Below are 25,635 nucleotides of genomic sequence, written 5' to 3' on the forward strand. Positions count from 1 at the left end.
ACAGGGTGTCCTTCTAAGTGTATTACACACTGATAGGTGCAAAACTCTCCCAGAAGGTGCAGTGGGGTTTCTATCCCTTAAGATCAATGTCAGCCAAGTGTTTCACCTAGGTGAATGCCCTAAGTTTCTCAAGTAACTTCAGCTCTGGAACTTGAATATGAATCACTTCTTTCCCTCACCTCACAGAAATATTCATATTTTCTAAAAGTTTCACGTCATCTTAGAAAGTAAAAACAGAATTTATAGCATAGTGTGCTTAAAATCAGACAAATCATGCATTGTTCTATTTCTCAGCTCATCCTCCATATAGCAGGTTAAGACACTTAGCTCAGATAAAGTCACCTGCACAGGGAGAGACTATTCCATCCCCAACGTATGTAACTTTATAACTAAAAAACAGAGATGTCTCTCCAAGCTGATAGCATCTAAATTTTAGCATAAATCCTTCTAATATAAGAATTTTGCAATTGCAGATGTATCCTCCCTTTGTCAGGCATAAGGCAGTAGCTTAAAGGAAAAGAGGGACTGGAAGCAAGTCCGCACTTGTGGTAGCATGTGAAACCCCTTCTTGCCCACCTCACCTTCCCAGGTGCTTCTCTCTGTACAATGGGTATGAAGCTCTGGATGTGGAAGGCCAGTCAATGCTCATGAACTACTGGGTTTCATTGACAGATGAGTTAGATCTTTAAGCTAGACTTGAGAGGGGAGGAGGATAGTATCAGGCTTGACTGTGACAAGCTGTGGGATGACACACCAAGGTTAGACACAAGAGCTGAGTGATACAGTTGACACTCCTGAAGGAGGCCATCCAGAGTGACCTGCTGCACATGGGTCTGGGCAACCCCCAGTATCAATACAGGCTGAGGAATGTGGATTGAAAGCAGCCCTGCCAAGAAAAACTTGGGGGTTCTGGTGGATGAAAAGCTGGACATGAACCAGCAATTTGCACCTGCAGCCCAGAAAGCCAAATACGTCCTGGGGTGCATCAGAGTGGCCCGTAGGTCAAGAGGGGTGATTCTGCTCCTCTACGCTGCTCTGGTGAGACCCCACCTGGAGTGCTGCACCCAGCTCTGGTGTCCTCAACACAGGAAAGACATGGACCTAGGCCACAAAAATGAACATAGGGATGGTCCACCTCTCCTTTGAGGAAAGGTTGAGAGTGTAGGGGCTGTTTATCCTGGAGAAGGAGTGGCCTTTCAATACTTAAAGTGGGCATATAAGAAAGATGGGGACAGACTTTTTAACAGGGTCTGTTGCGATAGGACAAGGGATAATGGTTTTAAACTAAAAGAGGGTAGATTTAGACTAGACATAAGGAAAAAATTTTTTACAATGAGGATGGTGAAACACAGGGACAGCTTGTCCAGAGAAGTGGTAGATGCCCCATTCCTAGAAACACTCAAGATCAGATTGGATGGGACTCTGAGCAACCTATTCTATAACTTAATGAGGTGACTTAAGACTTTGAGAGGGGCAAGAATGGCAAGAAACATTAGCATCTTTTATCAGACAAGCTTTCAGGAAAATAAGTCCTCCTTTAGTTTTGCTATTTCTGCTATGTAAGTCAAGAAAGTCTTATGTGACCCCTCTCCTCAACTCTTACCAAATATCCTAGTAGAAGACATCCTCCACACATAAACCCTGTATCATTAAACAGACAGGTATTCTTTTAAAGGTAATCTTAGAGTTTGCAATCTTAGCTCATGAAATTTATGCTTGTTTTTTCAAGACATGTAATATATTTATTCTTTTGTTACTAATTTCTTATTTTCCCATTTCTAATGGAACTTGAGAGCCATAGTCCCATAGGCATTTTTAAAGTTTTTAGCTTACATTAAATCTGAAGCTAATGCTGACAGGAAAAATATAAACATGCAATACTTTTTACACAACAGACATTATCTCAATCTCCATTAAATAAATGGAGGCTATTAAAGGAAAAGCAAGCTCTAGCCTCATTCATATTGAGACCAGGAGGAAATTAATGCCATTTATTCCTTGGAGTATCCCAGATAAAATCTAGCAACAACTTCCTTAGAAGTAGCTTTGTGAGTCTTGGAATGCTCAGGCTCTTAAATCATTAATAAGAACAAATCTTTTGAGGTGAGTGTAAACTGCACAGTTTCCAAAGTCTGAATGAGCAACACTGTTTTGTGGCATCATGCCCTACTATAGTCGCTATTTAATAATTTTCCCACATTTTCCTTTTTTCTTTCTTTTTTTTTCCCCTTCTCATAATTTTCCTACCGTACATTTGCTCAGCTTTTCTAAAAGTGTTTGTAGTCCAAGGACATTTTTGTTCACAAAGAAAAACACATAGGAACTCTAAAGATGTGCACTACCACAGACAGATAAATAAGAAATTAAGTTATCACATATGTATATTCATTTTTCTTTTCTAGTACACCACATAGTGGGATTAATTTAAGTAAATCTCATCCAGGGTTGATATGAGAACTTTCTAAACAGATGGTCTTGCATCTACTCTAAAATCAATGCCAAGGACAAGGAAAAACCTACAGCTAACAGTCTTCAGCTGATTATCAGAAGCACTCCCTTACTGATCCATTTTTAAAAAAGCCCCTAAACACTTCTAACTTCCACATGGCTCTTTGCAGAATATCTGCCTCAAGGCACAAAATTTGACAGATCAAAACCACATGCTGTCGCCTGAGTGAGCAAAGGTGAACAGAATCAATGGCAACTGACAAGAGTCCAAATGTCAGTATATGCAAATACCGTGCAAAGCTCCTATTCTGTACCAATAAATAGCCTTCTTTAGTGTTCAGGTTTCCCTGAAGGGATTCAGTGCTTCAAAAGAACACTGCAAGGTTTAAGAAACTTACTGCAATGGACCTCATCACTCCAATCATCACAGTCGTTGTAGCCGTTACACTGCAGTTTCCCTGGGATGCAGATCCCACTGGCACACAAGAAACTCTCCTCTCCTCCACACAGTGCTGCAAAAGAGAAGACAGAATGAGGAGAAAAATCATTAGCACCAACACTACAAACTTGATGCTACTTTAAACTGATATTCAAGATTAAACTGATAAACTGATTCAAGATTTCCCACAGGGAGGAAACATCACTGAGTGCAAGAAGGTCAAGAGAAAAACCTGAAAGAAAAATCTCAATTTTTGAGATAGAACAAAGCCATTTAAAACTGCTATTAGTGAACGACCCATTTTAAAAGACCTCAACAGGCAGTCATGAAAAGACTATTACACATGTTAAATCTGCCCTTGGGACTAAACAAGGAGCCTTTAACATGCCTACAAAAAAAAAAATAATTTCTGCTTAAGACTGGCCTTACTGTTTAGCAGTGTGATATTCTTCACAATTTGCCAAACCACTAGGTAAACAGTGGATGCTGCGAGGCATCACTTAGCACTGGACCTGCCTAAATATGCGTTTTTCAAAAATGACACATAGCTTCAGCTTGCACTGACGCTATTGCTACTTGCAACTATTTATCTAGATTTTTAATTTTATTTGTGGTCCTAAAACAGCAGTCCTTTCTATCACACTATGGCAACAGATATTCACATGCACACCCTCAGTACCTTCATTATTACTTTTAACTTTTGTCAGCAGGGGATTATTTTTTTCCAACATATTTACATTCTTTTTTAAGCCCAAAATGTTATTTTATCATCCCCAAGCAACAGGGCAATCTTAAGACTTAGTCAACTGAAACACACACCCTTTATGAAAAATTTGTTTGTAATAAAAACTTAGGAATAATTTCAAAATCTTTTCTATTACATTCCCAGGTGTACTCTCCACTTGGACAGCACATAGTTTTGATTTTGCAATACAAACATCATTTTCTAGTTGTGTAATGAGGCCATGTTTATTGCAGTGAAAGCTGCTTATGCAATGATTTTAAAGAAGGCTTCTAACTTCACAGAAAAGTGCCCAAAATAGTTTTTTTAAACTAAAAGTTTTCAACTAGTTTGTGCCATTTAATCTTTGTGACTCTTAATCAGAAGCAAGATAGGGCAAAACCACCAGCACCATCCTTTTGCACACTGTTATTGTTTACCTCATACTGTGCTCCTCAGTAGGTTCCCTCACAACACACTGTGTGGTTGGACGGGTTTCCTAACTTCTAACTAAAGAGCTACAGCCTTACCTGTGTTCTACCAGTTTTGGAAGGGTATTACAAACTGCAAAATATCATAGTCTTAAAACCAACATGAGATTTGATAGAACTTACAGTCTCATTTTACAGGGGACAAAAATGAGGCAGTGAGATATTAAAGTTAGAGCGAATAATAATTTGACCAATGTTAGCATGTGTGTGTTTTTTTTCCTGGAGAGTGAAGACAGATATTATTTTACATGTTCAAAGAATTCTTGCCTTTATTTGTAGCTGCAAGAGCATGTTTCAGCTGCAAATAAACTACAGCTATACAAATGAAGAGTCCACTTCTGTTCCAGTGCCTTGCTGAACATGGTGACTGCAATGGTGACAGGGAAGAATCTCATTCCATATGATAAAATCACACATTCTTTATTATGAGCCAATCTTTGTGTTTCTCCAGTTTCCTGCCTTATGCACTGCACTGCCTTATTGCTACAGTCAGTAAGCTCTACAGGGGCCCCTAGAAACAACAGACTTCCTCAGTATGGGCTCTAGTTCCCGAGAGACCAGTGTTTATCCCTCAGACAATTATGTCAGGTAAAAATAGAATATGATAACACAATCAAAAGATTGTAATTTATCATACAAGAAAGCGCCTTCGAGATTGGAAAGGCAACTTTAACTGACTCAGTAATCTTACATTCTTATAACTTGGGCTTTTACAGATTTTCCTGCATGTTCGAAAAGAAAAACAGCAGAAATAGCTCAAAAGGAACCATCTTGATTTGCTTACAGATCCCCATCAGTACAGAGTTTTACTGGTACTAAGCAACAGTAAGGGACTTCTACCTTTTGTGTGAATATGCCAATTTGGCCTGGGAGAACAAAGGTAAACAGGAAGGATATTTATGTGATTATTTTTCTTATAGATCAGAAGAGCAAAGATTCTGGGGGTCCCATACTCATTTCTGGGCTGTGAATGAAGCTGTGTTGTAGCATTTATAAGTCATTCTGACTCTGCCTCCTTAATGCATCCCCATCTTGTTCTGCTCCTACCTCGAACCACTTCTACAGCCATACCTACAGACAGTATTTTCCTATTTGTTTTGTATGTTATACACAAAAAAAAGAGGAAGACTGAAATTACTGTTGTTTCTCTCAGTTTTAGCATATGGAAGCAATCAGAAGAAATTTTTAGAAACACTAGTCTCACCTCTTGCAGTCTTCTACAGGGTGATGACTGGATATGTTTGGTCCAGTCAATGCAGTGTTCATGGCAAGGAGAGCACATACACTTTGAACAGTATGTCCAATGAATTTAATTTCTGCTTTCTATCAAGCTTGTCCAAAAAGTTTTTAGTAGGTTGACAATTCAATCAGAATTTATTGGAAATTATGAAAGCCTTGTCAAATGCTGTAAAACAAACATTTTAACATTTTTGTTGAATGTTGAATCTTGATATTTGATCTGAAACCTAGAGGATTTAGTTATACAACCATGTGTAAGACTTTCTTGAACACATGCAAATGGCTGAATACTCAGAAATGCTGGGACTGCTTGAAACAAGGCAGCAGCAGCAACAAAAGAAATAATGCCTGAAATAATTGTCTGAAGTAAGAGAAGTATGAACCATTCCACTCAAAATTATTAAAAATTGCAAGCATGTTATTCTAAAGAAATGTGCTGGGAAATGTTAATTACTGATACCTCTGTAAATAATTGACACATTTATTAATAAAGTCACGCAAATATATGTGTACCTGAATTACTGAAGAAGAAAAAATATTAGGTAAAAAAGCCCAAACAAAATGGAAGTAATCCTTGCTGACAGAGAAATTTACCTGTTGTAGACCTTACCCAGAAAGATTTACAAACTGGAATAGCTTCCAAAATCCCTGACTAAACACTATGGGCAGCAAAGAGTGCTTTATTGTACCTGTGTCTGGTGTACTATCAAAAGTGGCTTTGAGGAGGCAAGACCATTTATGTGCTGTACTTCCCAGCTAGATTACTGGAATGTCATCTATAGAAGATTATGTGGGCAGGTCCCTGGAAAGCTGCAGACAGCACGGACTGAAATAAACATCATTTTGCCATCCTCAAAATCTGCATTTCAAGGTATAACAACAGATAAAGCATTCTTTATGCTGTGAAAATTACCATGGAAAGTGATGCTAATTTTTTTCAAAGTGGAGACAACATTCACTACCTAATGCTATAAAAGAACTTAGGAGGTATTAAAACAATCAAAAGGCAGTGCTCTTCATACAATGCTTTGATAAGTTGTAACACTTTGGAACACGATACTGTGCATGTTAAAATGTGCATAGGTCCATAAAACAAAGGGATATATTAATGGAATAAACATCTATGGTGGGTCAGAAGTTAAAGAAAGTCTTTGGATCTCAAACAGATGCAAAATGCAGGAGTATTTGGAAAAGTATTGTCACATTGTCTTGCCCTGTTCTCCTATTCTTCTCTGTGCATTTGATTTTTTCAGCTTTTGGAGTCAGCATTATAAGATAGATGGACTCTTCATCTGCATCTGACCCAATATACAATAACACAATGGGACACAGGGGAATCCCTGTATTCTCTTGCCTGCAGATTTTCATCCTCTGCTCCCTATACCATATGTACCCTGCAGTACAGTGCATGCATCTTGTTCCTGTCAACTCCAGAAAGTTTTGAGAAAAGGATCATGATCATGGAATTAGAAAAGCTGGCAACTACTTACTCCCAAGAAATGGTTCATTTCTCTATTTCCTTACGATGCAAAACCCTGTGGGAAAAAGAAGACAAAAGACCCTTCTCTTTCACTCAAAGGATGTGGCCTAAAAAGGCCACATAGGAAACTGCAAGCAAAGAAACAGGCAAAGAACAGAAATATAGGCAGAGATAAATGGTGGAGGAGGCAGAATGGGAGAATAAAAATCAAAGAACATAAGAAAATGTAACGCAGGATCAAAAGAAGTAAAGAATTAATGCTTGCAGGAAATAGTTTTTTAAACTGTGAATGCTTTCTCACATGAAAGACCACCACAATCCTGAAAAACCTTTTATCTCCCTCAAAAATTATTCCACTATTCCTGTTTTTGCAGCTGCTCAGCATCAATGTTACACATATACAGATCATCTCTCTCTTCTTTTCACTGTATTAAGGAAATATAAGGGCACAAAAAAGATGATGTCTTCCTGTTTTTAAAAGCTTTTTCTCAAAAAAAGCTCAATTGGATGTATTTAGCTTCACATTCCCTAGAGAAAAATAAATACCTGGTTGTAATCAGGTATTTCAATTATCTACTCAAAGTTATTCCCCTAAATTAATACCAGTGTGAACCTAGGGGTGACCTAATTGCAGCCTTCCCATATCTGAAGGGAGCCCACAAGAAAGATGGACAGGGACTTCTTGCAAGAGCATGTACTGACAGGATAAGAGGGAATGGCTTCAAGCTGAAAGAGAGTAGGCTAGAATTAGATATTAGGAAAAAATTCTTTGCTGTGAGGGTGATGAGGCACTGGAACAGGTTGCCCAAAGAAGTTGTGGATGCCCCATCCCTGGAAGCATCAAGGCCAGGTTGGATGGGGGGCTGAGCAACGTGGTCTAGTGGAATGTGTCCCTGCCCTTGGGAGGGGGGTTGGAACAAGATGGTATTTAAGGTCCCTTCCAACTCTAATCATTCTATAATTCTGTAATTTGTTAAAAATCTCATGGCTATGAAGTGCAGTTCAGGCCACTTATGCATCGTTTTTTAACAGAAACAGATATTCATTCATAATGCCTCGAGTAAAAATACAAAAGTGAACATTTTCTGACAGTTCTATACTGTCATTTACACAGTTTTGTTTTATAAACAGCAGAAGCATCATATTCACTGCTGCTTTTGAAAGCATTTTACCATTCAAGCTACCCAAAAAATAACTTCAGGGCTCTTGTGGGAGCTCCATGTTAATCTAAGTCAGATCATTGTGTTGCTTTATTTGTCATTCAAGATACTGTGTTTTTTTCCTCCATGGTTTTAACAGAGTCAGTTATGTTGGCCGGTCAAATCAAGTAAAATAACAGAGTTAACACAGTGTCAGTTGAGAGAGAGAAAACAGAGCTGGAATATTTCTGTGAGTAGGGATACGAATGGCAGCCCTCAGAGGGCTTCTGAGATTTCTTCCCCCCAGAATGTATCACTGGTTTCACGAGGAATGAACGACTGATGACGCCTCCTTCTCACTTCCTTATATGTTTAAGAGACATCCGGATCTAGTGAAATGGTTTAGTGGTTTTAGGATTACAGTGGTAGTGCTGGGTTCAAGGTTGGACTGGATGATCTTAAAGGTCTCTTTCAACATTGATGATTCCATGATTCTATGATCAAAACTCATTAGACCTGTGAAACCAGCTGAACATGAGCCAGCAGTGTGCCCGGGTGGCCAAGAAGGCCAATGACATCCTGGCCTGTATCAGAAACATTGTGGCCAGCACGATTAGGGCAGTGATCCTCCACCTCTACTAAGCACTGGTGAGGCCACACCTGCATTAAGTTTTGGGTTCCTCACTCAAAGAAAGAGATTGAGGCGTTGAAGTAAGTCCAGAGAGGGGCAACAGAGCTGATGAAGGGTCTGGAGCACAAGTCTTATGAGAAGCAGCTGAGGGAGTTGGGGATGTTTAGCCTGGAGAAAAGGATGCTTGGGGGAACCTTATCACTCTCTCCAACAACCTGAAAGCAACGTGGGGATCAGTCTCTTCCTAAGTAACAAGCAACATGACAGGTGAAAATGGCCTCAAGTTGTACCAAGGGAGGCTTAGATTGGATATTAGGAAAACTTTTTTCACTGAAGGAGTGGTGGTCAGTCATTGGAACAGGCTGACCAAGGAAGTCGTGGAGTCACCATCCCTGAAGGTATTTAAAAGACATGTCGACATGACACTGAGGGACATGGTTTAGTGGTGGGCTTGGCAGTGCTGGGTTAACCGTTAGACTGGATGACCTTAAGTATCTTTTTCAGCCTGGATCATTCTATGACTTTATGCATGGGCATATAAAGACCATGCCTTTTCAAAAGTCTACCTCTTGATCAGTTTGGGGATCATTTTTACAGCAAGGAGAAAGGAGATACACTTGAAATTTGGTCTGTATATCAGGTTCCTGCTCCAAATAGCAAACCTGTATTTACTGGAGCTTACCAGAGAGAAACTAAGAACATTTTCAAAGATTGTATTACTTTTCTCCTACCTTCTTTCCTCAAAATAGCTCCGAATTTTTGATGCAAAACAAAAAAGCCTCAAATCAACACAAGTCTGAAAAAAATTCAGACTAAACAATTAAAGCACAGTAAAATTATAACCAACTGACAACCAGACTTTATCACAGTAATATGAAGGGAAATAGTAATGTAACAGGAAATAATGATTTCAACATAGAGCGTTTCCTACACAGTAACAAAAATACATCATTAAATAAGAACTCATGAACATAGTGTAACAGTTAAGAATGGAAACGTACAGTGCTCTCCTTTTTCTTGGTGTGGTGAGAAGCATACCCTTGTAGTGGTGTCATTTTCAGTTTTGTTTTGGAATTGAGAGCACTTCAGGAAATCTGGCCAAGAAGCATTTACCATACCCAGGACTGGTTCACAGCCTTCTTTTGCTGCCTCGCAAAATGTCCTGCAGGGCAAGAGGCCTCGACTGAAGAAAAGAGACAGAACAAAAATAAAAACTATTATTACTGTAGTAGATTGTGAAAGTTTTTCATAAAAAGAGAAAAAATAATAATTAACACTTTTGAAGAATTTTGCATTCTACAGAACCACTCCAAAAAGGTGCCAAATCTTCATTATTCATTGGACGTGACATAATCTCTTGACTTTCAGGCTAAATTGAAGCCAAATCAGGCTCAGAACAGTTTCCCAGACAGGGAAATAATTTAGAAATTACCAGTCTTCTAAAGCACAATCACATAGTGATCCAATAAGCCAAGCAGAATTTGCAGTCTCTAGAGAAGCTCTGACAAATCAGAAAACACAGGATTATCCAGCAATTACTGCAATATTTGGCCCAGTTTTAAAGTTCAGTCATGTGTGCTCCATAAATTAAGTATTTCTGGATAATGATCAAGTTTAGTATGGACATATTGCATAATTTACTGAAAGATGAAAATATTATTAAAAATCTCCATCTTGATTAGTCTTATTTACAACTACTCAGAGACCAATAATTTTAAAAGTAAACCGGTAGGTCTGTGGCAATCTTATCAGAATTGATTTGGCGCCAGGAGCAGGTTATAACATATTAGGGTGCGATTCTGCTCTTCAGCATTTTAATGGAAAAAACTCTTCCTGAAAATAGAGTCTGATGAAAGAAGTGGGTTTCCTCCCACTTAAAATTCATCCTTCAGTTATTTCAGCTGCATAGAAATACCCAAATTAAGAATTGTATGACACCAGAAGAAATAAAAATGGTCTTTATAGTTTACTAAAAAGTATATTAAGGGTAAAGAGAATAAATAAAGGTTATAAATTTGTAGAAGGTATCTTTGGAGAAGTTATTTATCAAAAGAGTTTTATATCAATATTCATTGAAGTAGATATACACAATACAGTATATACTCTAAAACTATTATGTTAAATGATTTTAAGCTTCCAAAGAGGCTACACAGTGCCTGAGAGCCGATGATTTGACTTCCTCTTCATGACAATCACTTAGAGTTCACTTAAATTGGAATTCAAATTGCTGATTATAATCCTATAGGGATCTACTCCTTATCACTTACTTAAAGATGTTTTACATTTTTAGACTGATTCTTTTCAGAATTTACTCTTTCTGTAATACTGACTCCTCTTCTTTGCAATCACATTACCTTGCATGGGGCTCATCAGTAGACTCTATTTCTTTAGTGTGTGTTTTGAGTACTAGAAGTTATCAAAGAAATATTCTACAAGAAGCAGTAAAGAGAGGGAAGATCCTTTTGGCAATTCTTTTCCTCTTGCTGCAGAATTTAACACATTTTCTAAAGCTAGTTCAAGGTAGCTAAAGGGTCTGACCCTCAGCCTCAGCAGCCACTGAGGGCACATCTTTTCTGGAAGCAGCAGCAGTGTGTGCAGCTCTTGTTCCCAAGTGCCTGTATCTGACTCTGAGCTGATTTCAGTTTTGCTGTTTCTAACAGCTGTTGTATACCTGCCTACCTATATCTGGCTGTGTAGTAAGCCAGGTCAAACAACTGATACAGCTAAGAGTAATGTGACAAATAAAAAAAGCGCTTTTTTTCTTATCTGACAACTGAGTTGGTTCCTCCGAAGGGATACAGACAAAGCAGGAATAAGATGGCAGGAGATGGAGAAGTAGAAATTGCTAAAGTCAACAACAGTATTAAATAAAATATACAATTAACCATCCTTTGGGGACTCCCTATGCAACTTAGTAAATTTGACAATATATCTAGAGCTCATTATTTTCTGTGGCATTTCTTTTGTGTCTTCGCATTAGTATCTCCACTGATAAATGCGCTGCCACAGCCATGCCCTATTGAGAAATTCATTACTGCAATTTTACAGATGAAAACAATAGAGGATAAATAACTTCCATGCCAGAGCTGCAAATACAGCACAAAGATCACTCTGAGAATACACAACTGTTGACTGCTCCTGCTAAAGGTCACATTTGCAGTTCAACAGACAACCTGACTGAAGGCAGACTGATGAACATTTTTAGCTACTGCTGGTCCTCATTACTGTTCTTTCCCCAGTTTCATCCCTTCAGTTGTTCCAGGATACCTGTTCCTGTGGCCACACAATAAGCTGTACTCATGTATTGAGCCAAGTTGAAAACAACTGTAGAGTATTTTGCTGGATTATTTTTTCATCCAAATCTGTTTAAGGAAAAATTTAAACTGGCATGGCTGCCAGAGGACATATCAGTCATCCACAGCCATGCCACAGAGCACTGTGGAATAATCCACTGTATCATTCATAGGCACACAGGCTAAGAATGGTGATAGATCTCAGGCCTGAGACAAAAGAAAGGAAGTGGTAATACAATTGTGAGAGACTGCTGGGGCAAGGGGGATGGCTACAAGGACAAAATGAAACATGAAAAAATTATGGGAAGAAGAAAACTGAGGTTATTCTTTGTGTTTTTGCAGCCCTGAAATCAAACAAGTTGATGTGGCGAGCTGACACACCAGTCATTGTTAGTTCTAATTGTTTTTAATAATTTTCAGGATTTTCTAACAATAAATACTTCCACAGAACATAAATGTAAGAAAAGGAAGTTTCTACAGTAGGGCAAATACCCACACCCAGGATTACAGTTTTCTGGAGTGATAGTTCTTGTGAAATCTTTCTCAGTACCCTCTCACAGTACACCAACATAAATAGCAGCACAGTCAGTGTCACTGAAGGCAAATTCACAAAACTCTCAGCATTGCTTTTTGATTCATGGATTTGTAAACAAATGGGCTGCTTAACATTTCACTTTCACATAATCCAGAAAATACTATACTTTTGTCTTTCATTGTTCAGTTTTCATTTTTATCTTGCAAATTAATTGGAATTTTGCATTTTCTCATGTATTTTGTCTCTAGAGATGGGTTTAAAAGTGAAATTTGCTTCCTTACACAGTAATAAAATCTGAAAAGAAAGCAAGATTATTTTAGATTTTTGTGGTTATTTCACTTGACAAAATTATTTTGAATCGATATAGCAACATTTAAGGATGGCACCTCAATTCCATTTAACACTTTGTGGTTCTCAGTGCAGAGCTAGCTGTATGTGTCTTACTTCTTGTTTTTAGCTCAAATTCATGAAGTGTTTCCTAGAAGCAGGTTCCTGTGTGTAAGTACAAAAACACAAAATCAGCCTGTAAAAGGACTACTTAGCACCCACAGTATGGGAAACCCCTAACACCTTAAAGGAGAACAAAAGCACTCAAAGGTGATCCTGGTAAAAGGCAGCAGCAGCTCAGTTCCCCTGGGGTAAGAGCCTGAAGAATGGGGTAAGAGCCTGAAGCTGCCTAGCCAAGATTAAGGCCTTGTATTAATTGGCTGAATTGCTTGTAGGTGTCCACTCGTCTGCCCTACAGGGACTGAATATAAGGATTTACAGCTGGTGCAGAAAGCCAGTTCTCACTCATGAATGCTCCAACTGCTTGTCATGAAGTTGGCAATTACAGATGAGCCACAAGAGGAATGCCTTTTCCAAGAGACTGAAAAAGATTTGTTTTATACAATGAGAATGAAAAAGATGAAAAAGATATACTGAATGGGTTGCCTGCAGCATGGAAGAACATACAATTTGTTGAAAGGCTATGAGAACACAAAAGTCTCAAAACCAAATAAGATGAAAAAACTGGACTGCAATCCCTTCTGTGGGTCCATACAGATGCCTTTTACTTTTTCTCTAAAAATTACAGATCCAATTAACTACTCCTTAACAGTTGCCATATCTTGTGGCAACAGAAAAGAGCCAGCTAAAGAGTTATATTTGCTAAAGTCTTAGAAGAGATCTGATATCCAAGAGTACCATACTTAACAAAGAGCTCACACTGAAGTCTGAAGAAAGTGTTGAAAGTGGAACTGGGAACAAATACAAATATACTGTTAGATTAAAAAGGCTCTTATCCATTAAGAAATGAATAAAAGAGGCAGCAGCTGATGTTGAATTTCACATCTTCTACATCAGCTGCTGTTGTATTTATCATCTCTTTCAGGCCTAGCAATGCTTCTTGGACAATGTGGCCAAAATCAGCTGATATCCTTAAGGATGGGTAGGTACAGTCTCTACAATGCAGGTTAGAATTTTTGGTCAGTGTAATTATTTATTTTGTAGAAAAAAAACCAGATAAATGATTTTTACCGAAGCAAGGAGTCACGATTGAGTCAGCAGCGCCCTGGCAGCCAGGAGGGGCAGCCAGGAGGTCCAACCATGTCCGGGGGGCATCAGGCCCAGCACTGTCAGCCAGTCAAGGGAGGGGATTGTCCCGCTCTGCTCTGCACTGGGGTGGCCTCACCTTGAATACTGTGTGCAGTTTTGGGCACCACAATATAAGAAAGTTATTAAGCTCTTAGAGAACGTCCAAAGGAGGGCAACGAAGATGGTGAAGGGCCTTGAGAGGAAGCTGTATGAGGAGCGGCTGAGGGCACTTCATCTGTTCAGCCTGGAGGAGACTGAGGGGAGACCTCATTGCAGTCACAACTTCCTTGTGAGGGGAAGAGGAGGGACAGGCACTGATCTCTTCTCTGTGGTGACCAGTGACAGGACCCATGGGAATGGCCTGAAGTTGTGTCAGGGGAGGTTTAAGTTGGATATCAGGAAAAGGCTCTTTCCCCAGAGGGTGGCTGGGTACTGGAACAGGCTCCCCAGGGAAGTGGTCACAGCATGAAGCCTGACAGAGTTCAAGAAGCATTTGGACAATGCTTTCAGGCACATGGTGTGATGCTTGGGGATGGTCCTGTGCAGGGCCAGGAGTTGGACTCGATGATCCTCATGTGTCCCTTCCAACTCAGGACATTCTATGATTCAATGAATCAGCAAAAAACTTAAATTCAGAAATCCATTCTGACTCTTCAGTCACTTTGTATGACAGAAACATGTCACAACTGAGCTTCTAATACCGTAACAATCAGAAACACCTAAAATATACTCTGTAGAGCAGAAGCACTTTATTCTATCATACTTAGACAAAATGCTACATCTATTTTACCATATAGCATTAACATTATTGCCACAAAAAAGCTATCAAAATCATTTAATGTGTTTTTTATGATGACCATAATTAATTGGGATGATCTGTCCTGACTAAAGCAGCCAGCCCTTCCAGATTTCTCTCAGTGATCCCATTACTTGATTCAAACATGACAGTGAAAATGGGGGAGATGACGTAAATGAATTCACTAGAGCTATAATTCAGCCAGGAATCAGTTTAAATAAATATTATTAAGAATTTTGCTACAATTGTGAGCTATTTTTACAATCTCGTACCATCTGCCAGAACTTCTCCTAAACCAGGTCAAATTTTTGGAAGTTCTTTATTTAATTCTAATATTTAAATGGTGTTTGCACGACATTGTTATGAAAATGATATGAGCATACACTCTTTATTTGCTTTACTCTATAGGAATTCCTTCTGGAAAAAAAGAAGCAGCACTTAATATGCCTAAAAATCCAGGTTACAAGACCTTTTCATGTTAGTAAACAAAATTCACATTTGGAAAAGACAAGCTGTCACAGTGAAACAGAAGTCCTCTGAATCGCACACGGGTATTTCAACCACAGCATTGCTACAGAAATTCCGGATTAACAGTAAATCATACACGGTACAGCTGCTCTAACTCTTTGTATCATATGGGTAATAAAGGCACCCAAAACAATACTGTGCCTAAAGGTCTGCCTCCCATTTCCACAGATCACTGTGATAAGTACCTATAAATAATTTCATGTAGCTTTCCAGAACCCATGCTTCCCTGTGCACTTCAGAGGAAGACTTCAAGAATTAGCCCAAGTTAAAACTTTCTGAACTGCATCTTGTCAGGAATCCTAAAGGCAGACACACCTCTCACTCACTGACACTTTAGGCTCCTCCCTGTCGAGTAGAAAATCATTATAATCCATTATCCTGCTACTTCAAGTTCACATTACAGTTGTTTCACAAACACTTCAAGCTGGCAGGAGCAGATGTCATTAATTGAAAGAAGCTGTCCTACCCTCATAAGCCTGGTTCCAGAACCTCTCCCCACCTCTCTTCCTTACTTCTTTGTGCCAGCACGGCACTTCAGGGTATTACACAATGGATCAGATCAGTCACTCCTACTTTAATTCAGATTGGTTTCCAAATCCAATCTGTCATGGAGCTGAACAAATACTTCTGCCAGGATACGGAAAAGGTATAACGGAGATGGGGAATAACAAGCAGGGGAATAGGGTAACACTGTTTGTTCAGCACCACTACCAAATTATACCAACTTAAAATCTACCATGAAACACTGGCCTGGAGTATCTTCTCCAGAGACGTTGTGGAACCTCCATCCTTAAGGATCATCTAAACTCAACTGGAAATGGCCCCGAGGAGTCTCATAGAATTTAATGCTGGTCCCAATCCGAGCAAGAATAGTTCCAGAGGTTCTTCCCCACCACACCTCTGATTCTAATTTGCCTGTCCTGCTCAGCCTGTGAGCCTGGTGCCTACCACCACAGTCTCCAACAGGGCAACGATAACTTCTTACAGGAAAGACTAACTCGTGAGAGGTAATTATGTCTCACTAACTGAATCCTCATTAGGTTTTGACTGCAGATGGTTTAAAAGTTATTTGTTAATAAGCTGGGCACTAAAAGAGGACAAACATGAGCTGAACAGCATATGAATTCTTGGGGAATCCTTTGACTACTATTCAATTCAAACCCATTTTTTTTTATTAACTTCTGCACAAGAGGGTATACTCATATCTAGTAGATGACTTCTACCAAATTTAGATGTTACATCATCTATATGTTTCTGGTTTGAGTCCAGGTGCACAAGTCTAATAGGAAACTATCAGTGTTGATAGTCCCAAAATGTTGCAAGATTCTACTGAAAGCTCCTGTCTTACAATTATTGCAATTTATTAAAAGAAATCAATCTCATTTTTTGAAAACGAAGAGTTTTTCTAGCAGATATATTAAATTAGCAAACAAACATGAACAAAAAGCCATGTTAATTTTAAGATTTGTTGTAAATGTTTATTTCCATTACATAAATGATCAGTAGTTAGTCATAAGAAATAATATATTGCATGTGATGAAGAATAATCTATGACCCTAGTTACCATATCAACTTAGAAACCAGAAACCACAGCTTATAAGAGATAATACACACAACAAATCATTAAAACAACAGGGCTGGAGGCAATCAATCAGTAAAATATGCTTTCATGAAATAATCAGTCCTTCCGATTTTCTTTTCTGCCTCCTTCCCTCTGAGAAGCATTGTGAAATATGTTTTCAAACAGACATTCCCGTGCCCAGACTGTTCCCAAAAATGTTTCTCTGTCTGATAACCTTTTAGCTCTGGTCTGTCCATAATTCCCCCAACACGCGCACTTTGAAATCAGATCAGCGAAGAGACTGAAGCACTGCATGAAATTTGATGCTGCCTGCTATGGCAAATGCTGCCTTCACATGCGTTGGATACATACAGCATTCCAGCCAATGTAGAATGCCATTACCTATATTTCTATATTAGTTTTCTAACTTTTAATTTTTTTAATTGATCTCTTAAGCAATCCTTTCCTTCTTTATATTGAGTAATTTACAAATTAGACATACTTGTAATTTTAAACAGTCTCTACTTGTGGGCAGGGAAGGGGGAAAATAAAATCTTTCCAGCATCCTATTTCTCTGTCCCCTGTGCCCCTGGTTTGCCCTTACCCTACACTGCACCTGCCATCTACTGGCACATTACTGTAAGAGAGCTGGCACCAGAGAGTTAACTTCAGACCCTTTTAGGTAAGGGCCTGTACCTTGATCCATTGCCACACCTAGCCATTGGGAGGGTCAGGGACATGAAGATTCTTTAGGCCCACCCACACCAGGTGAGCCATGACAGTGATAGAAAAGCTTTCAGAGACACCGTAATTTTTCAGACATGTACACTAAAAATTGGAGATAAACTTCTGCAGGCATATCCATAGGTACATAAACTTTATAAACAGAAGTTCCCATAAAGTAAATACATTTTTTTTCTAATTCCCTTACCTTCCTCTTCTAAAAGCCATGATGAAGAGTGAGCTTACTAGAGCAACTTTCCTGCCAAATTTCAAGTGCTTTTTTCTTTACCCCCTCCCCCCCCAAATTATATACATCTGAAGAAAGGGCCCTCCTAGAAAATATGTTAATCAACTTTAAATACAGTCATTCTGGCCCATGCCACATCATTACTTACACTCTCCCTAGCACTCCTTGCAAAAGCCAACTTTATATTTATCGCCTTTATACTGTCTGAGCTTGGGACTAAGTAGTAGTGGCTCTTAAGGTGATGAGTATGACAGGTTGACTTCAAGATCTGAGTTCTGAGGAACAATGCAATGTGTAATCTTGTTAGCACATTGTTTTCTGCCCTACGGGGAACAGTTACCCAAGACTAGCAAGATAACTCATGAAGTATAAAACTATTAGTGAGTAATATGGGCTGTCTTGAGAAGAAAGATGTATCTTCAGAAATGCTACTTTATGAATGCTGTTTCTTCAGGTTTCTTCATTTGTTTCCTGGCAAAATGGTCCACTCCAATATTTCAGAAAAGTGTGAGCATTCCTTTCTTTGAAGTCAGATGTGAGTCAGCTGTTTCTTAACTAAAGATCTTGGTTGTGTCCCATGAAGATCATGTTCTAGACACAAGATAGCAGAAATAAAATTGTATTTCCTGAAAAATTATCTTTCCTCAGAGCAGGAGTTGGGATTGGAGGATTTGTTTTCTTCTAGGTCCCTTCTCTGTGCAAATATTCTGTCACTTTTTGAACCTGCATATTGTAGATTTTCTTTAATCAATGTATCTATTTATTATTTACTCAATTTTCCAACTTAAGGCTCCCTGATTTTACTCACTGAGTCCTTATCTTTAGAAATTCAGGTCTGTTCAGCACATTCCCTGAAACATGGTTTAAATCATGAATTTGCATGTGACAACTGTTACTGCACATAAACACTCTCAAAAGTATACAGGAACTGTGTAGTGCTATTGTACAAACATCTTAAGCAGACAGTTTTGCTACTTTGAATCCCTACGCAGTATATTACACTGTCAACCATTTCACTGTCTTGATGTAAATCAGTTCTGTTTCACCTTGAATTAGCGTGCCATCAATTTGGTGGTAGATTAGAGCTGAAACTGAGTATTTACATTGTGTAGGAAAGACTTTTCAAAATGTTTCTTGGGGCATGCTGACTATCTGCCCTTAGCAACTCTATCCTCAATGTTTTACTTAGCAAAAAAATAGACCATGCAATTTATTATAACTATTGATAAAATCACAGCTATTTGAAGGTTATTGACTGGTACAAAGGAAAAAATGTAAGAAAAAGTATTCATTTGTTCTGCTCTTCTGGACTTTTTCAAGTAACACGGACCTTGTGTATTCATCATTTTTTCTGCTAAACAGTAATATTAGTATCAGTTCTCTTAGAAGAATGCTTAAAATCAACAATGAAAGACACAAAAATTAATAACTGGCAGATGGAGAGAAAGACAGGATGATAAAGTTGTGAATGCTTGCCCACACAAATACATTCTCTAATTTTTGACAAGATTTGACTAGACATCTTTTTCATTACCTAGATTTCCACAGTTGTTTGTTTCAAATCACAATTGTGCTTACACTAACCACAACTCAATTTAAAAACTGAAGAGTGGATTATGACTCAGTTAGGTATCCAGAGACAGATTTTACAAATATGTTTTCTTGTACGTAATGAGCCTGATGGATTCCGAAGGGCTCAAAGCCAAGACATCGCAGCATTTAAAACAAAAGGCATGTGATTTCAAACATTCTATGTATAAAGCACTTCATCCAGTGAACATCACCTTTGCTTTATTCATGATTAAAAAGTTGAAGTTTCTAATCTTCTGTATCTAGATAAGCATTGCCAAAACTCCATCTGCGATAGCCTCTGTCAGTCATGTTAACTTGCTTGGGCTAAAGAGGCACCATCACAAAGAAAGCATATTAAGAGGATGAAGCAACTCCCACAGCGTGTGAAAAGGCAGACTGCAAACTCAGGAAACTACTGGTAGCCACTTCATAAGCATCTGAAAGTAGACTTTGCAAAACAGATATTGACTTAAATATATGCTGATAGCTTCCTGTTCAAAGTCTTAAAATAAAAATTCTCATTAGCTATGTAAACAGGATCTATGGGATCAGTCAACTTTTTGCAGTTCACAAAAGCAGAAAAAGGGAAACAGCCACATCACTGATCTCATTCATGGGTTGGACTAATCATGACAGACAGATATCTCTTACTCTATGAACTTCAATTCTTTTCCTTTTTCTAAGAGAAAATGAACAAAATTGTCTTCCTCTCCTACCTTGTACTTCACCCTAAATTTGTTTCAAGCTGTCTCTGGTTTTTAATAAAAGACACCACACATATTTCTGGATTTGTTTTTTGGACCTAATATTTCATTAGTTTATGTCCACAATGAAAATGAGACTTTTTATTTTTTTCCTTTTTATAAATTACAGAAAAAAATCAAGACAATGAACCAGAAAAAAAACCCACAGAATTGAATTTGCCACTATAAATCGTAGCAGAGCAGCTCTTCAAAAAACATTTGACTGCATGCACAGTCACATATTCACAGCTTCTTAGAACCAATTTAGTATTAACCTAATTTTCAACAGTTAATTTTCCCCACCCCAAACATACCATGTAGCCTTATTCTGATCTCTTCCGCTTTCTACAAATCGTTACCTGACTGCTGTTTTTTGTAGCATAGATACTACAGCATAACAAATCATTTGCTACATTAACATGACAAACTCCTTTGTAAGAAGGAGTCTGAAAATCAAAGAAAGCCTTTTCCCTTCATTATATTTTTTTCCCATATAGAATTAACCTAAGGGGGGAGGGGGGAAAGAAAAGAAAAAAGTCAAATTTATGGCAGAGTTTTTCCTTACATTCATGAGATATTAGATCACAAGTAAAGTGAATAAATGATAATGAGAGAAATTAATTTTCAGACTTTAATCAAGAGGAAAAATAGTGCTGTACTTGAAGACATAGGCTATAAGTGTTATAGGTTCAGTTCTCTGCTGTACTGCAAATTTCTTGCTAAGTCTCAGCTTCTCTAGCTATTAATGTGACAATGTTAGTTTCCATTCCTATCCTTTAGTGGTTTTCCTCATCTGGGCTATAAACTTCCAGAGGCAGGAGGTTGCCCGTCAGTGCATGTTTGTACAGGATCCAACATAAAAAGCCATAATCTCGGATGGACTCTGAGCCCAAACTGAAGACAAGCCACTTCACAACTCTATTTCAAAGATATTTGACATGAAAAAGACCATAGTGAGTAAAAAGATACATAAATTCAAGGTGTTTTAGAATTTTACCTTGGGAGTATATTACACCCTCTAATTTGTGTTGCCCTAGTAGCATTTTCTAGGCAGAGCTTAAATCCAGTTTGATCTCCAAATATTTGAGACTCTGGGGATCTATCAATAATAAGCATTTCCTCACCTTTCTGGAATACACTTCTACACAGAGGATTAACGGAAGTACTCAAGGTATTATTTCTGTTTTAGGAGGCAGCATGACAGCAAAGAGGTATTATGAGAATCCATAACTTTCAAATTCATTCCCTGCATAAAAAGTCAAAATAAACCATGTACATAGGCCTTCAGGATCTTACATATCTTTACTATTTTACCAAGCCTTTTGATGAAACGTGATTATTCACAGAGGGCAAGAAATAATAGAAAGCATCATTCAGTAAGTCTATTTGTATTATGCAGTTATAGGCTGACCCACTATGAACTTCTCTATTGATTCTGAATCTTTAAATTTTACACCAATTTTGGCTTTAAAAAACATCTGTTTTTCTTTTGAAAGTATGAAAAAATTTCATACCAACATTTTTCAGATTTTTTTTGTCTTCTTGAATTGTAGAATCCAACACGAGTAAATTACTATAAATAAACATTCATTACATTGCAGTAATTGGCCTTTGGCCCACACTCAGTGTCTTCCAGCAGTAAGGGAGAATTCACTAGATTACATCACTGCTCTGAGGACAGATCTTTCTTATAACAAGTAAAGTACCAGTGTTGCATTTGATGGTAAGAGGTTGCAAGCTACTATTACCCAAAAGGACAAACTTACTGGGAATGTTTTAGAAGTCATTAGTTCAGCACTCCAACTAGTTTAAGGTGTTCTTGCACCACTAGGGTTACTTTTCAGGACTGTCATGTTTACTTAGCAGTGCTGCTGGACTGTGCCAAGACAGGTTTTTTAAAGCTGATTTTGAAGTCATATTGGAAAGATTTCATCCATTCACCCAAGAAGGTGGAAGCTGCATGGTGCTCTTACTTAGTATACAAATTATGGACAAGTAATAAGCAAGCAGAAAGCCTTACTACACTTCAACTTTCCATGTTCCATTTTCACACAGGCTTTAGTTGCACTTTCAAACCTTATGTTTACTGGAAAGTAGTATAAAAATACTGTTATATATTTTCGTAAAAGAGCAGAGCTAGCTGACTGTAGATCCAGTTGCTGAAATTAAATTAAAAATTAATATATTTTACTGACATGCATGATTTTTACTGCAGTAAGATACAGAACTTTTTTGAAGAGCAGCAGTATATTGGCATTATTAAGAAATTCCACTGTGTTACACAAACAGTGAATAAGTCCTCTGCCTAGAAACTTAGTCTCCTTCGAGTGTTAATGAATACAATGTTTATAAACACATGAAAGATAAATGGGAAACAGACATAAATAAGTTTAAACATCAGAGAAAAGCTATATGTAATGACAGCTCACTGGATGCGAAAGATTAGGGCTTGTAACTTTTCTTCTTGATGCTTCTTGTAATGCATTATTGCTTCCATGGCTGCAAGCTGCCAGCACAGACTCTCTCAACAATACCTAAGAATAGACGTCTAAGCATCACAAGAGTTTCATTTCTTCTGTACTGTGTAAGCAGCTTTTGTCAAATTATGCTTTACATACATTAGAAACAATTGCTCCATAAAACAAAAAGTTATCAATAGGTGAAAAATTATGATCATATATGCACTGACATTACAATGAAACAGCTGTAATTGTCTGGAGGAATTGGTGACAATGACAATAACAACTGTGCACCATACTAGTGTATGTTTTATGATGCTGTATAATAAAAAGCAACCATAATCCCAAAAAAGTTCTACAGCGTATCAACACATCCCCATTTATTATTATCAGACCCTTTCCACAGTGACTCTTCTGCTTCTCCTTCAGTGCATTTCCACTTACCAGATTCCCCTATTCAACAAACCTAAAACAGGGCCGTGTCTTTCAGTTTTTGTATCTGCATCCAAAACACACAGAGTAACTTGCCCCTAGTATGCCAAGAACTTTAAGAGTTATGGGGAGCAGTGAGAGAAGGAGAAGGGGCTGGGGTGAGAATGGAAGGTATTAAATAACTATTTTATGCAGATATGATGCTTCTTAAAATCATTATTCTTGGCTTTGAAATACATGTTAGCCTGCAATAATTGTATGCTACAAGAAAGACAGTAATCGCAAAAATCACTTGGTTGCCTACAGAATAAAAGATATCCTTCTCTAAAGAGGAAACCAGAAGTTAAACTAGGACAACTCGGGTTTGGCAGACTAGATTTAACTGACCAGCACACTGCTGATCCACTCTTATGGTTCTTCCTGTGGTTGCCACTTCAAATGCATAGGCTGCTTTTTCAAGTGACACCCATGGAACGCTCTAGAGACATATGGTTACTAAAAGTGAAGTCAGATTCTAACACAATCCTGCATCACTGACAGTCTCACATTGGACATTCTTCCTCATTAAGTCTGCAGGGGCCAGAACAGTTTCCACAAAAAGGATTTCAAAATAAAAATAGAGGGAGCATTGTGACGTCCAGGACATAAAACAGGGCGTGGAAATCCAGTTCCAGTTTTGACATTAAAAATTAATAGGAGAAAGTTGCAGCTGGGAAAAAAAAAAAAAGCAAACACACAAAAGAAAAACCCTGACTCTAGAATCTCAATATATTTTGATTGCTGCCAAAAACCAGAGCAAAAGCTTGCATGTTTCAAACATTAGTTTAACTTCTATGCTCTTTAAATTAGCAAGGCATAATGTAAAACCATGCAAGAAACATATCTTCAGGAAAGAAATGGAAAAGAAAAGGTACAAGACTTATCCTTTCACCACCCTACTTATTTGACTGATTTATGAGCTTTGCACTTTAGACACGTACCACTCACTCTCAAAAGGTTTGTGAAAGTCAAGTTCCAAACAAGGCAGAATAAGTGAAGCAACAGAGAAACAGCCTGTTCTGTTGCTGAATGCTTAAATGCATCAATTTTTTACCTGAGATCATTTTTCTTAATTTGTTCAATGATTTCTAGGGACCACAGGTAGTTTAAGGCTGTATGTTATCAGATTCCTTAACTGGAAAAATTATAATAATGAATTGGAGTGGAGGGGCTATAACTAATAATGCACTCAATTAAACAGGATTAATTGAAAATAGCTTTTGGTAGGCTAACAAAGATATGTACACAGGTGAATTTGGATTAAACCATTCTGCCAGTCCAATGGTCAGTCTTTTTCCACTGTTACCTGTGCTGCTTTTACTCCACCCTAATGCTATTCAGATAATCATCTGTAGACCTTTATTCTGGGTTAATTTTCTGTCAGTTTAGTGAGCTTAATTGCCAGTCCAGGAATCACTCTGATGCAATGGAAATGGTAAGCACATATTGCCTGGAGTGAGACCGCACCTTTCATTGGTAACTATATTTTAAACCAGTTCTCACAGAACCTTTTTCATAAGCATCCTAGTCCTTCTAAAGCACAGCTTCAGACTTTATGGTTCTTGTTATGTTATTTGAATCACTTATTCAATTGTCATACACTCTTCCACTGAATTTCACAGTGGAGAAACTGGAAATGAGGAAAAATGAAAATAAGGAGGAAGAAATCTACCCTCTCTCTTTCCCTCTCCAGAAATATCAGATTGTGTACATATATTAAAAAAGATAGTTCATTTTCCCCTTTTGGTGCCATGTTTTGATTTTAGCACTGTTAAACTCACTGATCCTTTTTTTTCAAATCAAACTCAATTAAAAAAGTGCATGCATATGATACTAATGCTGTAAAATTATGTAAATGTGGAAAAAATATATGCTCCTTAAGCTTCCAGAATAGTTTATGTCCCTTTGAACACATCCTGCTAATCTAATACCATAAGATATATTTAAAACATTAATCTCTTTGAAGGAAAACACCAAACAAATTTGAAGCTTAACACTTTATGCCAATACTAGACATTTCCAAGGTGTTAATGTTGTTAAAAAGCATTCCATTTCAGCACACTCAGATTGCAGAAATTAGGTACAAGAAATCTGGAGAGTCTTCTCTAGGAAAATAATCCTGACTGTCCTAATATCACAGTGGTAATTTTTTTTCCAGAGGAACTCAATTGCAGTTGGCTTATCATGGCAGAAACATTGCCAATAGCTTTGACAGACAGGAACTGTGCAATGAAAAGGTCACAGGCTCCCTTGTCTGATTAGACAGAGAGTATTTTACCACAATTGGCTCTAGTCACTGACAGATTTTCATTCCCAAATACCTGTCATCACCGTCACTGATGCATTCAGGAAGAGCGAGACTACAGCCAAACAGCATAATGTGTTGATAGCAGCTGAGTCGACTGAGATAACTGAAGAACTTCAGGAACTTTTCCATTTCAATACTTTTGACAATGGAAAGAATTGAAGTTACAGTGGTGTAGTTATATGGCAGCATCTGGCACTGGCTGTTGGTGATATTTATGCAGGCACCTGTGAAATCAG

The 25,635-nt window shown here is 38.0% G+C and overlaps 1 protein-coding gene across 3 annotated transcripts in view; it reads right to left on the reverse strand.

Annotated features, from left to right (window-relative positions):
• Nucleotides 1-25,635, reverse strand: part of CORIN (corin, serine peptidase) — a 121,799-nt gene that overhangs the window by 52,721 nt on the left and 43,443 nt on the right. For all 3 annotated transcript variants that reach the window (XM_027717710.2, XM_027717708.2, XM_039385026.1), the window contains exons 4-6: nucleotides 25,413-25,623; nucleotides 9,590-9,771; nucleotides 2,847-2,960 (exon numbers count right to left, since the gene is read on the reverse strand). In XM_027717710.2, the coding sequence (XP_027573511.1) occupies nucleotides 2,847-2,960; nucleotides 9,590-9,771; nucleotides 25,413-25,623 (507 nt within the window). The remainder of the gene's footprint in view (nucleotides 1-2,846; nucleotides 2,961-9,589; nucleotides 9,772-25,412; nucleotides 25,624-25,635) is intronic.

Source organism: Pipra filicauda, unplaced genomic scaffold (genome assembly GCF_003945595.2).
Source record: "Pipra filicauda isolate LSUMZ 115617 unplaced genomic scaffold, ASM394559v2 scaffold116_size3395265_pilon, whole genome shotgun sequence".
Lineage (NCBI taxonomy): Eukaryota > Metazoa > Chordata > Aves > Passeriformes > Pipridae > Pipra > Pipra filicauda.